Source organism: Gopherus flavomarginatus, chromosome 13 (genome assembly GCF_025201925.1).
Source record: "Gopherus flavomarginatus isolate rGopFla2 chromosome 13, rGopFla2.mat.asm, whole genome shotgun sequence".
NCBI classification, from domain to species: Eukaryota; Metazoa; Chordata; order Testudines; family Testudinidae; genus Gopherus; species Gopherus flavomarginatus.
This window is the reverse complement of record NC_066629.1, coordinates 17,184,001-17,200,239: the sequence shown is the minus strand read 5'-3', so window position 1 is coordinate 17,200,239 and position 16,239 is coordinate 17,184,001. Positions and strand designations below refer to the sequence as shown.

Below are 16,239 nucleotides of genomic sequence, written 5' to 3'. Positions count from 1 at the left end.
AGGGGGCAGCATTATGTAATAAAGTGGCACATTTATGCCACCTGCAAAAGGCAGTTCCCTCCAGGCAACCAGGCCAGGAGGGCGCCTCCAACTGGCTGCATGGAATCCAGCGCAAACTGACACTGGCTCCCCAGAGCAGCAGGGTGGGGAAGCAGTTGGGTCCCTTTTTCCTTGCCGGCAGCCTCTTTAAAAGGCAAGCTCCGCTTTGCCCCAGGCTGGGAGGTTACATAAGAGCCCCCGGCTGGCTCTGCTGCAGGCGCTAAGACCCCCAGGGGGGACGGCTGCATTAAGACTTCATCAACTCGATTGACCTCAGCAGAAGGGGCAGAGCGGATTACCAGCAAAGTAGTTAATCAAGTGCATGGAACGACCCTGCGAGGAAACACAGAGCGAGCCAGACACAGGGGGACAGAAGGGACCGTCTCTTGACTCCGCCCCGCCCAGTATCCCCAGCCTCACACCAGCCTTTCGCAGCCTGTTGGATGCCGCTTTCCTAGCGGAATAAAGTTGCTGGGCTCTAGGGGACACAGGGGTTCAGCGCACTGGGGGCGGAGTGGATGGGTGCATTACCTCGCTGTCCTCGACTCAATCTAACACAGCAAAGCGGCGGGGGGGCGCAGATCAGAGGGTGAAGGCTGCTGCAGGCGATGGTGCTTATTAATAATACAAGGCAATCAGTGTGCAGGCATCGCAGAGATACCTAGAGCAGCGCGCTACAGCCCCGCAGCCCCCCCGCCCCCCCGGCTTCCTTTCTAGCAGTGCCCAAAAGGATGCAGCAGCGCCGGTGGCTGGGACGGGAGCTTCTCCCGGGACCCCGCAGCTCTGTACGCAAACACGCGGAGAACTTCGCAGCGCGGGGCGGACGCGCCGCGGAGCCGTTTAGCTTTCGCAGAGGTTCGCTCCCCGCGCCCCCACTGAGCCAAGCAGCCCCCTAACCCCTCTACCCCCCCGGCCTAAAGCATCTGTCCACAGCTGCTGCAGACTGACTCATCCAGCCAGGGTGGCGGAAGCTGCCAGCCGAAATCTCAGCCCAGACCCCGCTCTCTGGGGTTCATACGAAGCTCCCACCCAGCTCCTGCTTGAGAGGTCGGCTGGCTTTTTTGCAATGGGGGAAGTTTAGAAATCAATCGTCCAAGTTTCCTTTCTCCCCTGCGGTGGCAGGCAGCGCCTGAGCGCTAGACAGTGTCCCAACATGCCTCCATACCGGGCAGGGGGGGTCTGTGTAGACAGGGGTGCGCCGAGCACCCTCCAGTGAGTGATGCACCAGGCATCCCCCTGCAGAAACGGGCACTCGCCTCTCAGCACCGGCTCGCCAGCAGCTTCAGCCCGGAGTCTCCGCTTTAAACCCACTCCCCTACCTGCCCAGAAGTGCAAGCCGCGCAGCGCACCCCAGCTCCGCGCCCGGCGCAAGCCCTACCTTGGAAGAGGAATAACGCAGCCAGCCCCGCGAAGATCACCCAAGAGATAGATCGGTGCATTTTTCTTTTCTTCTCAGGGGTTGTTGTGGTTGTTGGTTGTCCCGCCTCCCCCTCGCCTCGCTCCCCTTCCCCGGCAGCTCTCGGTGGTTCTCAAGCTGGCGGGGAAAGGTTTAAATCCAGCGTTTCTCCCCCACTCGCGAAGGACGCTTCTCACTCCGTAATTATCTCCCCTAGTACTGGGGCAGCAGGCACGTTCTGCAAGCCGGCCATGGCCAACCCTCCTCCGCCGCGCAGCCATTGGTTCCGAGCCAGGGATTGGCAGAGGTACCCCCCCCCCGCACACACACACACACACACGGATCATTCACCCAGCGAATCGGGCCAACTGATTACAGAAACACGTGCCTACGGAGATGGAGGAACACACGCCAGGACTAGGCTTGGGTTCCTTAAACCCACGGGGGCTGATACCTTGAAATGGTTTCCCTTATAGGCAGGGTTTACAGCTTGGTTTAATGCAGTGGTTCACAAACTTGTGTACTGGTGACCCCTTTCACACAGCAAGCCTCTGAGTGCGACCCCCCAATACATGAAAGACACTCTTTGATCTATTTAACGCCACTATAAATGCTGGAGGCCAAGTGGGTTTGGGGTGGAGGCTGACAGCTCACGACCTCCCATTTAATAACCTCACAACCCTCTCAGGGGTCCCGACCCCCAGTTTGAGAACTCTTGGTTTAATGGCTCTCAGCACCCTCAGGCCAGCTCTGCCAAGGTGGAAACTGGGGCACTGGAACAATGTGGGGAGTGGCACACTCTAGACATTGGTCCAATACCCCTGCCTAAGCGCCCCCCTTTCCACATTGGGCAGTGGGAAAGCAGGAGGGCTGGGAGCTGCTCTTCCAGCATCTTCAAGGGATATTTTCCTGCTCAGTGAAACTTTCAGACAGGAGGCCAAAATTTCATTCGTCTGCCCATTTTCCTTCCCTAAGAAAGCGAGACCAACCACACACACATACACATCAGGGCCGACACTAAGGGGGTACAGGGCCCTGGGCAAATCAGTCTGTCTGGCCCCCATGCTAAGCCCCCAGGCTGGCCTGGTCCCCCAAACTCCTAATCCCACCCCCTGGGCCAGCCTGCCCCCCCGCATGACACACGTACACTGAAGCACAGGGCCCCCCAAAGCGCAGGGCCCAGACCAGTCACCCCAATTCACCATACACCAAGGATGGCTCTGCACACCTCCCGCCCCCCATACCCTTGTTGTTTCGAAAAAAGCCACCAGCTGATTCTTCCTGCCTCATTCCTATCTAAAACACCCCTGTGAATCTGGACCCTGCTTCAAGAAACACTAGTTTAAAATGCTGCGTGCAGACATGGCACCTGGGCTTTGACAAGCCGGTCAGCAGCTCCAGTTCAAGCCTATAAAGAAGCCTGGAGTTAAAGGCAAGCTGCCAACCCCAGTTAAAAGCCAAGTCACTATTAGTATGTCTACACTGCAGTAAAAACCTGAGTCTCAGAGCCTCGGTCAATTAACTCGGGAGCTGGCCACTCCAGCCAAAGCCCAAATGTCTACACTGCATTTCTGAGCTCCGCAGCCCAAGCCCCGTGAGTCTGGGTCATTTGCAGCTGTACTGCAGTTCTCTCATTGCAGTATAGATGTACCCTATGTCTTCACTGTGGATTTAACCCGAGTTAGCTAACCAGAGTTAAGCACTTTTTTTTTCTGAAGACAGAAGCTGTGTTGTTTTTTTTACTGAAGACAGACCCTGAGTTTAGCAAAGCTCTTCAGGACAGGCCCATCTCTTAACAGCCATGTATGGGGCTCTGATCTAAGTCACCGTGTGTATGTACAGTGCCTGGCACAGTGGGGCTTTGATCTCAGTTGCCATGTATACGTACAGCGCCTGGTGCAATGAAGCCCTGAATTCAGTTGCCACTTGTATGTACAGCACCTGGCACAATGGGGCCCTGATCTCAGTTGCTGTGTGTATGTACAGCACCTGGCACAATGGGGCCCTGATCTCAGTTGCCATGTGAATATACAGTGCCTGGCACAATGGGGCCCTGATCTCAGTTGCTGTGTGTATGTACAGCACCTGGCACAATGGGGCCCTAATCTCAGTTGCCATGTGTATATACAGCGCCTGGCATAATGGGGCCCTGATCTCAGTTGCTGTGTGTATGTACAGCACCTGGCACAATGGGTCTGTGGTAAGCATGCCAATTAATGCCAGCTGTGCTGCGAGTGTAGTCAGGAGGATGCCTGTCTCCCTGGAACTGACAAGGAGTCAGTTGAGTCGCTTCTGAGATGATCTCTCCCCCTTCCCTGAGCAGATAATGTCACTTCCCTCTTCTGTCGTTCCACTGCCTATCCCCACCCTCAGTAATTACTCTAACCTTCTCATCCTTCTTCTTGAGATCCCGCACAGCCCCAGATCTTGTGTATTCTGCTCCCCCTGTGCTCTGCCAATGACACCAGCCTCAATGCTGCATCATTTCCTCGATGCTTAACACGTTTACTCTCACCTTCCCCCTTGGCATGGAAGAGCTTCCCAAACCCAGTGTGCCAAGCTCCTCACCCTCTATTCTTTCCTGAAGACACACTCCTTTCACAATGCCCACCCCCACTTACCCATGCCAGAAGAAGACAGCCTTCACCCCCTTATACAAGAGGCAATGAAGTGACAAGGAATAAATAGAGAGGGGAAGGATGGCTTTATGCTTACAACACTGGCCTGCAATTCAGGGGAGAAGGGCTCAATTATCAGCTCTACTATAGACTCTGTGGTACTTTGTGCAAGTTACTCCACCCCTCCGTGCCTCAGTTTCCCCCCTCCGTAAAATGGGGCTCATTCCCTAACTCTCAGGATAAATTCGCTAATGTGTGAGATGTTCAGGTACTGTGGTGATGGGGGCTGTAGAAACAAAAGGATGTGATAAACATTCCAAGGGAACTCCTTCACCTGGGCCTCCCAGTGGGCCATAGCTGTGGTTTGATCACATGGGGAAATTGACTGCATAGCTTTATCGGAATAACTCCTCTGATAGGCACTATTCTGGAATTTATGCCTCAAGGTGGGCACTTATTCCAGGACTGGAGTAATTATTCCAGAATAGTGTCCACCTGGGGAGTTATTCCAGCATAGCTGGAGCAGAATAATGTGTCCTCCTATAGCTAACCGTGACCTTTCCCCTGATAAACAAGCTGTCCAACTGGGTTGGAGCAGAGACAATCTTGTCACTCACGTTCTGCACACGCCTGAGTACGTTCTTGGTGCTTAAGAAATTGCTCATTTTCCTCTCTCTGCTAGGGTCCACTGCAGCCCGTTCCCAGTAGGCAGGAGTGACATAGACCCTCACCACTCTCCTCTGCTCCACCCCAAAGATAATGGCAGCACCATGCCCTGGTCCAGCCAAAGCACAAGAGCATCATGGGAGATGCTGACACATAGATTACAAGGGAGCTCGCAGGGTACATCATTGCCTGCGAGAAAAGAGCTCCGGGCACTGCCATGGCTGGCCCGGCTCTGCTGACTCAGACTTAAAATTGGAGTGTAGATGTTTGGCCTCAAATGAAGTATGGACCCAAATGTCTACACAGCAACTTTGAGTCCCGCAGCCCAAGCCTTGCGAGCCCGAATCAATTGACTCTGGCTCTGAGATGCAGTGCCGGAAGTTTTTATTGCTGTGAGGGACAGGAGAAGGGCCTTTTGTGGTGCCGGAGGAGGGGCGGGGGGCAGAACTCCTAGAGGAGCCAGAATATAGACAACTACACTGAACTAACACCAAGGACTTCACAGAAATTGTTGCATCTCCTGTGCTGCAGGTGATCTCACACCCTGTACCACATGCTTAGCAAATCCCAGGCCCCGGGGCTTCTGAAATCCAGTCTGCCTTTAGGATTTAGTCAGTTGTGGAGGGCCAGATGCTGATCTCTGTTACGCTGGGAGAAACCCTGAGGTACTCAGCTACAACAGCAAGGAGGGCCAGATAAACTCAACTGACGTGAATGGAGTGACTCTGGCTTTATTCTTTTTTTTTAGTACAAGAGTAACCCCTAAAACCCCCCAACTGTGATTAGGGCCCCTTTGTGCTAGATGCAGTACACACACACAGTAATGGACAGTCTCTCCCTGAAGAGCTTACAATTTAAGTAGACAAGACCTAGAAAAACTGGGAAACAGAAGGGTAAATCCTTGGCCAAAGTCAGACAGCAGGTCAGTTGCCAAACCGGGATAAGGACCGGGGCTACCTGCTTCCCAATCCTGTGTCCCATTCCACTGGACCATACTTCATCAGGCTTTACATGGGGGGGTAATAGAGATTAGTGGTACTTAAACAATGATTTTTCAAGAAGGCACAGAGATTTCCTATTGAAAGTGTCCTTTAATGCTTTTCAAATTGCAGGGGCCATCCCATTGTTCTGTGTTTGTACAAGGGGGTCTTGACCCTTAACAGAAGCTCTTAAACAATACAAATGATAAATACATAAAAATAATATTTCTTAGTGAATGCTCACTATTTTCCTTAGTGGCAAGAACAGTTCATATCACTTGGGCTGACTCATAGCTCCTTAAACAGCATTATGCTCACAAAAGTGGTGATGGGTGTGTGTGCGTGAAGATGAGGTTTCATGTTTATTATCTTTCAGAGACTTCCAGATCTGAGCTGTTCGTTTTGCAATTCAAGAGATTTGGCTGCGAAATCTCAAGACAATCCAGCTGTGTTTCTCACTGTCTCTTCTGTGACCACCTCCTATAGAGATGCTTAGAATCAGATCTGGGCCAGCAGTTCTGTGGAGGAAGCGTGAGGCACAACAGAATCTAGCTCACTCTTCTAACGTCACATTGGCAATGCTGACCATACAAAACTCTTGTTTTGGTCAGTAAGCAAAGCGGAGATGACTTGATTGCATTCAAGCAAGAGAGAGGGCCCCAGAGCCTCTGTGGGTGTAACAGTATTGAAGGCATATGGATCTCTGCCAATTTATTCCAGATAAGGAACTGGATTCTAAGTCGTTAACATAAGACTCTTTTCACATAATGTTTCTGATTAGAGCTGAGTGAAACCAGCACATTTTCTTATTTTCCCCCACTAAATTTGCTGACAAAATACTTGCAGTTTTGTCCTTGTTCCAGGATATTTCGTAACTCCTAAAGTTTTATGCTGGATGTAATTTTGTTTCTTTTTTTTTTAATTTTGTATGGTTTTATTTTAAGGAATCAGAGGACGAGGTGTGATGGGGAGCTGTGTGAAGTGGTGGGTTGTGCATTAAAAAGAAAAGGAATATTTCAAAATCTCATGCTCTTACTTTTGAATTTTTACTCAAACCAGTTGCACCTGCAAGCAAAGAAATGAAAAGAAAATTCACTTTCCCCCGCCACAGGGAATTGCATGAGTTTTGCAAAATTGAAAGAAAAAACACACTAATCTCACAGGTTCTGAAGCATTCATACTTTCTGGGCAACGTGTTGCAAATCTGAGCAGGACCATGCTATACTGAGAAGCTCTTTCAAAATACCACCACCTCTAATTTTATTTAAACACCAATTCATTCTTGGTCTGCTGGGCGCACCACCTGATCACACTCCGTCTGATTCTCCCCTGGCCTGCCTCTTGTGCAGTCGTTTACTGGCCCAATGGATGCAAAATATTACCACTGTCATCCGATGGCATTTTACATGCACTTTGTGCTAATATACATGAGTCAGCAAAGTGCCTGGAAATGGGAAATCAGGTCCATTTTGACGGCTCAGCTAAACCAAAGTAGAGTATACCTACGCTCTGGGATTGGAAGTAGACGATTGAAATGCCAGAAGATTTTTGCAGCCAGGCTCCAGCACATGAATAAGCAAAAAGGGGTTTCTTGTAGCTGAAGTATCTTTGCTTCCCAGCTTATCCCAGACTTGGAGCTACAAATATGGCATTAGGGTGTGTGGCTTTAAGGGCTGAGCTTCCAAGACACAGAGGGGAATTGTGAAGTTCTTGTTGTTATGAAGAGCCATTTGGGACAAGACATTGATTAGTGCAGAGTTCTTGCAAGGGGCAAAGAATCATAGAATATCAGGGTTGGAAGGGACCTCAGGAGGTCATCTAGTCCAACCCCCTGTGCAAAGCAGGGCCAACCCCAACTAAATCATCCAACCAAATTTTTCCCCAGATCCCTAAGTGGCCCCCTTAAGGATTGAACTCACAATCCTATCCCTCCTGAACACTTCAGCCACCCTATAAGACAAGCTCAGAGGCACACTAGAATGCAAATGCATGAGTCCTGCTGGCATACGAAGGGAGCCATCAGTAGGGGACTAAAACACTGGTCATGGCAGAGACATGTCCTCCTTATCCCAGCACAATGGCTGCATCTCTAATTGGACAGAGACTAGGTAACTCTCTACTGCTTCTCTCTTCTCGCAGTCAGTCCTGATGCAGATATTGGGCCCCATTCTGGTCTCGCTGCTGTCTGATACTGGTGTAACTCCTTTGACATCAACGCCTGATTGAGACATTGGTAACAAAGCAGAATCGTGTGTATTCTTTCCAGCTGAGCCCCCCAGACATGTTCTCTGTTTGCAGAGTTATTAATCTGTGAATGGTTAATGTGTGTTTTGATATGATCAAAACTATAGTCTCTGCAGAGCAGCGCTCTGGTGCTAGCTACTGGAAAGGACTTCTGCGATTCATCCTGCAGGGAGCCAGGCACTCCCGTGAGCTGATGAGCACCCTCAGTCCTCTCTGGCTTTGCTGAGAGTCAAGAACAGTTGGTACCTTGCCAGACTGAGCCCGCCTAGGAGGAGTGTTTGTAGCCATACCCCATCTGCAAAAGTCATGTGACCAGGAGACACCTAGCCAGGGAGTTATAGGGGGTCAAATGATGGATGTTATAGTGCAGGTGCATGGGAGGGTGGAAAGTGGGTAGAAGAGACCCTTACATCTCTCCCCCACCCCCAACACTCCTGTGGAGCAGACAGCCATAATTTGGCTGCTTGTGTCTGGAGGCTAGACTCTGCAAGATGTCCTCAGCAGGAGATCGGGGCACTCAGCACATCCTGGAAGGGTGGCCAGGAAGTAGAAGGTGGTGGATGACCCGGCATCGCTTATCAGCCCACAGTGCCTGTGTGGGACCTTGCCCATGTTCCCCCTTAGCAGAAGCTGGTAGTTATGGGGGAGCATAGACAGTAGAACTGGCTGGAAAACCACATTTCCATCCCATGGAAAATGTTGAGGTTTTGTAAAGAAAATACTCATGATTCAGGGTGAAAAATATGAATCACAAGTATTCATATTTTCATGGGACAAAAATTTTGATGGATTCCATTTAGGGCAAATTGAAACCAATTTTGTTTGGCTTGCCAGCTGCCCACCTGGAAAGCTCTTATCAATTTCACCTTTGCCATTGCAGTCAGAAAATGAAATTGACAAGAGCCTACCAGGAGGCAGTCAAGGGCAAAGCACCCCAACTCCTAGCCTCCCTGCTACTCCAGGCAGGGAGAAAGTGAAACTGAGAGGAGCCTTCTAACTGAGCAGCCAGGGAGCCATCATTTCATTTTTCCTAATGGAAAAAATCAACATTTTTCAGCAAGATCAAAATTTTCCCATGTAAAATTTCCAATGTGTGTCCAAGTTGAAAATCAATCCAATGGAAACGTCCTGACTTGCTCAAGTAGACTGAATCTGTCCCACAGGGCAGGCAGATGCTGCCACAAACACTGTGACCCTAGAGACATCATGCCCATCTTTGGTCTTCCCAGATAGGATGACTCCAGCCCTGCTCAGGTGGTGTGCCTGAAACTTGGCTTTCACTGGATTCAAAGAACAAAGTGAATGGTTAAACTTTCTCTCCTCACAGCACTTTGAACTATACAGCTCAAAATAAAAATGCTGGGAGCCGGACACAGCGTGAAAGCGGTTTGGATTGGAGGTCTTGGAAGGAACAAGAAGAATTAAGAGTGACAGTCAAAGGCTGAGTATAGCCCGCGTACACTCCTTGTTCCATGATGCACAGCAGGACTGAGGGGCAAGGTGCTGGAAGAGGAATTGTTGGAAGCAAAGGGCAACATTTCTAAGGAACAAGATATTTTGCACATCTGGGCAATAAGGCTCTGCTCTCCACCAGCCACAGCCTGGATTCAAGCTCCTGACCTAGAGGAGAAAGTCTCTATAACCTCTGACAGCTCCCCACTGCTGGCCTTGAACAGAACCATCAGGCGCTTTTCGCAGGGGTTTCTTTGGGACTGCCCAAGGCCCATGGTGAAGTAGAGGGAGCAACAGTCAATGTCTTTGGACTGGATTCAGCACCATCATGGTCTTTCCATTGACTTAAATGGGGGTTGCATCAGGCCTTTTTCCAGCAAACTGACAGAACTGCCTGAGAAGACTGTGATCTAGCACACTGCCCAGCTAGGGCAAGGTACTTTCCTATTACAACCAATTCACCCACTCCTGTACTTCCGACACAACTGGGGGGAGAGTGTCAGCAATCTGTAAACTACCACGGAAAGGAGTGTGAACACAACTGAAGGGAAGGAGTAAGACAGAAGGTGTTGCTTCAGCTGTGTACATCCAGGCAGTGTGGTCTAGTGGACAGAGCACTAATCAGGAAAGCTGGGTTCAATTCCTGGTCCTGCCACTGGCTTCTTGGGTGACTTTGGGCAAATCGTATCTCCCATGCCTCAGTTTCCCCAACTATTAGCTGGAAAGGATGTGACCTCCTTTGCCAGGTAGATCCTTTGGATCTTTATGTGAGGTGTTATCTTCTTACATCCTCTCTCTTTTTTTTTTCCTGCTATGCCCTCAGCACATACATAAGTTATTAACTTGAAATTTATAGCACCCTTCACAGCACCTTTGGATTCATCTCTGCTTGTGAAGGCAACTAATCTATTGGAGTGGCTTGGAACAGGCAATTGGATTATTCCACTTAATTACCTACATTATATGCTTTAGAAAATTAAACATATTTGTGTATTTGCCTGCGAAAAGAGAACGGTTTATAATAGGGCCATATGCAATAGCTGCTCTTCCTAAGGATTTGGGCTATGCATTATTAATTCACACAGGGCTTGTTCTAAGCATGTATATTTACCCGACACACCAGAACAGCTCTCTTGGAGCTCTCATGGCTTTGTGGAACATCAACTTTTCATGCTGAACAGCAGGTGATGTTCAACAGAACGCTTTGCAATAAATGCTTAATATCTGTTACACTCCTACATAGCTATGTGTTGTGCCGATATGAGCCCACAGACAACAGGGCTGCATGCAGGAGATATGGAGTCATAGGTGAGAAGGAGTTCACTCCAAGTACAATACACACTACATATTAATAAAGAGAGAGAAAGACACAGGGAGCTGTACGGAAAGCAGAATTTCCATTTCGTAGGACATGATGAAATGTTCAATTTTGAAATCTTCAAGGGGAAAAATTAATTTCAGGTTAATAAAAAACATTTTTAAAAAATAATTATTTTTTATCATATAAAGTAAAATATATTTCTAAATGAAAAGCTGTTTCAAAAGAAAACATCCAAATGTTCTGGTCCAAAAAATCTTGAACATTATCAAACATTTTAACCGTACTGAAATGCTTTGTTTCATTTTTTTTTAAATGAAATTTCATCAAAAATTAACACAGGTCTGCAGAAAGCTTCAATTTTGACAAAAAGGCATTTTCCGATGACAAATCTTCCAGCCAGAAACTTGTTGACTACCTCTACATATACACATGTATATAATTATTTTTTGTATCACGGTCCTGTGGTAACCCTGCTAGGCTAACTGTGAGGAAAGGCAAAGGCAAACCAGGACAAAAGGGATCATTTAAAATTTTTAGAAGTTTATAAGGGAAACCCCCAAATCATACCAGGACCATAAATAATATAGAACATTACCAAATACTTACTACTTATTATAATAAACTATAGGTAGTGCTCCGTGTTTGTCACAGAGGTTGCGAAGTAACGGATTCCACACTTCTGTACTGACCAGTGTGGCTCAGACCCAAGCAGCTGGCTCTGTGGATAGCCACATTGGCCACTGCTGGAATAGCTCTGAAGCCAGCCACTCGGATGGCCCCACAACCAGGCACACTGCATGCAGCTGGAGCAGCTCTGGGGCCAGCCTCATCGGCTGCTGCTTAGGCGGTCCCCAGACAGTGGCACCTATGGGTCCAAGCAATGATCAAGGCCCCATCATGCCAGATGTTTTAGATACATAGGGGATAGTCCCTCCCAGAAGTGGTTACAATCTGTATAGATAAGACAGACAATGTGTGGGAGAACAAGGAGGTTATCTCCAATTTTACAGATGGTGAATGAGAGGCTGAGAGTTAGGGTATTTCTACAGTCCACACTGAACCTGGGCTCTGACTCAGGTAAGACCCCAAACCCCAGTTCCGTCCACACACATCAGTCTGACACAGGTCAGCAAGCACTCAGGTCCCATGTCCAAGGACTCTTTGTGACTTGGCTCCAAAGCCTGTCATTTTGCAGTGTGGATGCAGCTCAACCCGAAGACCTGGGTCAGAAGATCTGCATAGTGCTATATGGACACATTAGCACGTTTGTGAGACCTGGGCCCAGCAATTGTAAACCCAGGTGTACAATGCAGTATGGCGACTCACGCACGGGCTTGGAAACCAGGAGTCTATAATGCCGGGTTCCACAGACCCAGGTTTACAATGTAGTATAACCATGAGTGATGTGCTCAAAGTCACGGGGGGAAGCCGGAGCAGAGCCAGGAATTAAACCAAGATCTCTGGAGTGAGAAACAAGGCAGGCGTGGGGAGAAGGGTAGTTCATCCTGCTCTATATTGTGGTTCAGTAGGATGAGTGCAAACTCTCAGTCCCCTTTCCCTGCACTGTGAAGACCGCCACTGCACTACATGGCTGAATGAGACAAAATTAGAGCTGGGTAAAAATTATTCCAGTGGAGCCTTTTTTTCTGTTGGTAAATGCCATTTGTTGAAATTGAAGCTTCCTGCTGAAACACGTCAACTTTAATGGCATTTTGTTTAGAAAAATAAGTGAAACAAAGCATTTCGAGGAGGTCAAAAACTTCCTTCTTTTCCAAACAACTTCTCATTTCATCTTTTGTTTTATGTTGTAATGTACAATAAAAAGCCAAATTGCAATGAAACGTTGAGATCTGAGCCAAACAGAACATCTCAAAGGACCCAAAAAATGCAATATTTTAAAAATTGAAATGAAAACACATTTCCCAGAGTGTTGGAAATTTCCAAGTTCTGACCACCTCTATGCAAGATAGAAGGAAAACAGCAGGCAGCCAGTTCAGCAGCAGACAAGAGGATGAAATCATGAATGAGACCAACAGGCTAAGCACACCCAGAGCAGGGGGAGGAGAGACCCATATGCACCAGAACAAGGTCCACTGTGCTGTATGGCCAGATTAACAAAAGGGTTGAGCTCTCACCAGTTCCTGCTGAGATTCCCCATCCTTGTCTCCACTGAAAACCAGGGGAGCAGTTGAGTGCTGAGTTCTTTTGTAGCTCTGGCCTTTGCCACCCTTGCACACACACCACTGTGATGTTGGCTGAGTCATTTAGTTTCCCAACTGGGAATTAGGGATAATCTCACAGCCCTACCTTACAGGGGTTCTGTGAGGATAAATATTGTGAGGTGCTCAGATACTACAGTAGTGCCGGCTAGATAAGTACCTAAGTCAGACAGCCGAATGTCATGCACACTGCCACACAAACATGTGTGCGTACACAAATACACCTATGTTGCTGCACCCAAAAATCTGCACACCTTTGAATGCACAAACCTGCAATTACAGGTACAAATACACACCCAATTGCATGCACAAAAGCACGTGCATATCAGGACACAATGACAAAAGCACACGGGTACACATAGCCAAACACAATGTACACGGATGCTGGGTTTTGTTCTTTTAATGACGCCTCCTACAAATCAGAAAGATAAGTCCAAATGGAGTGACTGCATGAAGGAAGGAAGCCTATAAGTTATTCATAAGTTCAGGCTCCTCTCTTGCCTTCACGCCATGACTCCTTCAAAACATATTATTCATCTATTTTTTTCCTCCTTTGGGAAGAGAGCTGGTAATTGTAGTAAATACATCACTGCCAAGGCATCCTCGCAGCCACAAAGCCTGCACTGTCCTGTGGGTAGCAAATGAACGCAGCAGCTGCTCTCGAGGTGCTTCATGATGGAATGACGTGCTCAGACATGGTGATGAAGAGCTTGTGATAGCTCCTCATAGCACAGACACAGGAGGCATCAAACCCTGGGTATCATGCCAAGGCTGGGCAAACTCTACAGTACGGGCTGTTCAGAATCTCCGTGTGACATTCCGACCAATCCAGGCACCATGCCCCGAAAAGTTCATAGGTTTCACAGATTCGTAGATTCCAAGGCCAGAAGGGACCACTGCAATCATCTAGTCTGACCTCCTGTGTAATACAGGCCAGAGAACTCCGTGAAATAATCCCTAGAGCAGAGCTTTTACAAAAACATCCACTCTTGATTGAAAAATTGTCAGTGACGAAGAATCCACCACAACTCTTGATAAATTATTCCAATGGTTACTTACTCTCACCATTAAAAATGTATGCCCTTTTTCTAGTCTGAGTTTGTCTAGCTTCAACTTGCGTTATACCTTTCTCTGCTAGATTGAAAAGCCCATTATGAAATATTTGTTCCCCATCAAGTTGCCCCTTTGCCTTCTCTTTGTTAAGCTAAATAGACTGAACTCCTTGAGTTTATCACGATAAGGCAGGTTTTCTAATCCTTTGATCATTTCTGGAGCTCTTCTCTGAACCCTCCCCAATTTAGCAACATCTTTCTTGAACTGCGGGCACCACACGTGGACACAGGATTCCAGTGGCTGTCACACCAGTGCCAGATAGAGGGAAAATAACCTCTCTACTCCTGCTTTTGTTTCCCATTTACACAGCCCAAGATCACATTAGCTCTTTTGGCCAAAAACATCGCACTGGGATCTCAAGTTCAGCTGATCATTCACCCTCACCCCCATTTTTTCCCCCAGTCACTGCTTCCCAGGATATAGTCCCCCATCCTGTAAGTATGGCCTACATTCTTTGCTCCTAGATGTATATATTTAGTCATATTAAAACACATACTGTTTGCTTGTACCTAGTTTACTAAGCGATTCAGATCGTTCTGTATCAGTGACATGTCCTCTTCATTATTTACCACTCCCCCTAATTTTTGCCTCATCTGCAAACTTTATCAGGGATGATTTTATGTTTTCTTCCAGGCCATTGATAAAAATGTTAAACAGCAACAGGCCAAGAACTGATCCCTGCAGGACTCCTCTAAAAACACATCCGCTTCATGATGATTATCCATTTACAATTGCATTTTGAGACCTATCAGTTAGCCAGCTTTTAAGCCATTGAATGTGTGCCATGTTAATTGTATATCATTCGCTGTTTTCTAGTCAAAATGTCACACGGAACTAAGTCAAACACCTTACAGAAGTCTAAGTGTATTACATCCCCACTATTAGTTTTATCAACCAAATTGTAATCTCATAAAGAAAAAGATATGAAGTTAGTTTGACAGGATCTGTTTTCCATAAAACCATGTTGATTGGCATTAATTACATCACCCTCTTTTAATTCTTCATAAATTAAGTCCCAGATCACCTGCTCCATTATCTTGCCAGGATTAATGTCAGACTAACAGGCCTATAATTACCCAAGTCACCCCGTTTACCCTTTTTAAACAGTGGCACAACATGAGCTTTGTTCCAGTTCTCCAGAACTTCGCTGGTGTTCCAAGACTTGTTCAAAATCACCGTTCTTTGAATGTTACTGTTCCATCCCTCAGGGAGCCCAGTCCTGGGCAATTTGCAGCCCAGAACTAAGGGTACATCTACCCTGCAATCATGATTGTGATTGCAGCTTGAGGAGACATATGCAGTCTAGCTTTAATCTAGCCAGCTCAGGTACCAAAGCCGTGAAGCCTGGGCAGTAGACATTTCAGCATGGACTAGCCCTGTGAGTAATTACTCATGCAGTCGTGGCTTCACTGCTATAGGTATGTGAGATACCCAAGCTAAATGTCATCTGCCTATGTTTACACATGTTGCCATCACACCCCGTAACTGCACTGTAGACATACTCCAACACGCAGCCTTGGGTGCCAACCTGCACTGGGAACTTTTGCTGCCTCATCTAAACACCTCTGAGCTTTTTGAAGGGGCAAGTTGGAATCTGAACCCAGATCTAGACCTTCATTTTGCAAGAGCCTTCATCTCTCCAGCCCCCTTACTCTTCCCCAAATCCACATAATTTGGGCATTCTAAATTCCAATCTGAAAGGCAGTTTAGGCCGATCTTGGTGTTAGCACAGAGATACTCACATCAGCTGCTGTTTCCTGGTCCCATTGCAACCCACTGGCATTTGGGCCATGCTGGGCAGTTTATGGAGTGCTAGCCTTAGAAGGCGTGGATCAAAGAGCCAGTCTCCTCCTCTGTACCAGAAACAGCTTTGAAAGAAGGCTGGTTACTGGGTCTTCTGAAAAATCTGACCATAATTATACTTAATTCTTCATCCTGAATCCTGCCTCAGCACAGGGAGATGGTCTAGATGGCCTCTTTAGGTCCCTTCCAGCCCTACACTTCTAGGATTATCACAACAGGTGCTCTCCTGGGAGCTTTTGAAAATCTGATCCTGATTGTGGGTGCTGAGTCCTTCCAAATTTGCTCTACAGAGCCTTGTTTTTAAGAGCCGCTGATCGCCCACAGCCCCAGCTGATGTCCACAGGTGCTGCGGCCTTTGAAAATCAGACTAGATTTTAGATTATGACTG

The 16,239-nt window shown here is 47.7% G+C and overlaps 1 protein-coding gene across 1 annotated transcript in view; it reads right to left on the bottom strand.

The window, feature by feature from the left end:
• The window catches only part of NTM (neurotrimin), a 701,070-nt gene extending 699,397 nt beyond the window's left edge, over window positions 1–1,673 (bottom strand). Inside the window, exon 1 of the mRNA XM_050921713.1 lies at window positions 1,418–1,673. Within this exon, the coding sequence (XP_050777670.1) occupies window positions 1,418–1,478 (61 nt within the window). The 5' untranslated portion in view covers window positions 1,479–1,673. The remainder of the gene's footprint in view (window positions 1–1,417) is intronic.
• Between the last annotated feature and the right edge of the window lie 14,566 nt (window positions 1,674–16,239).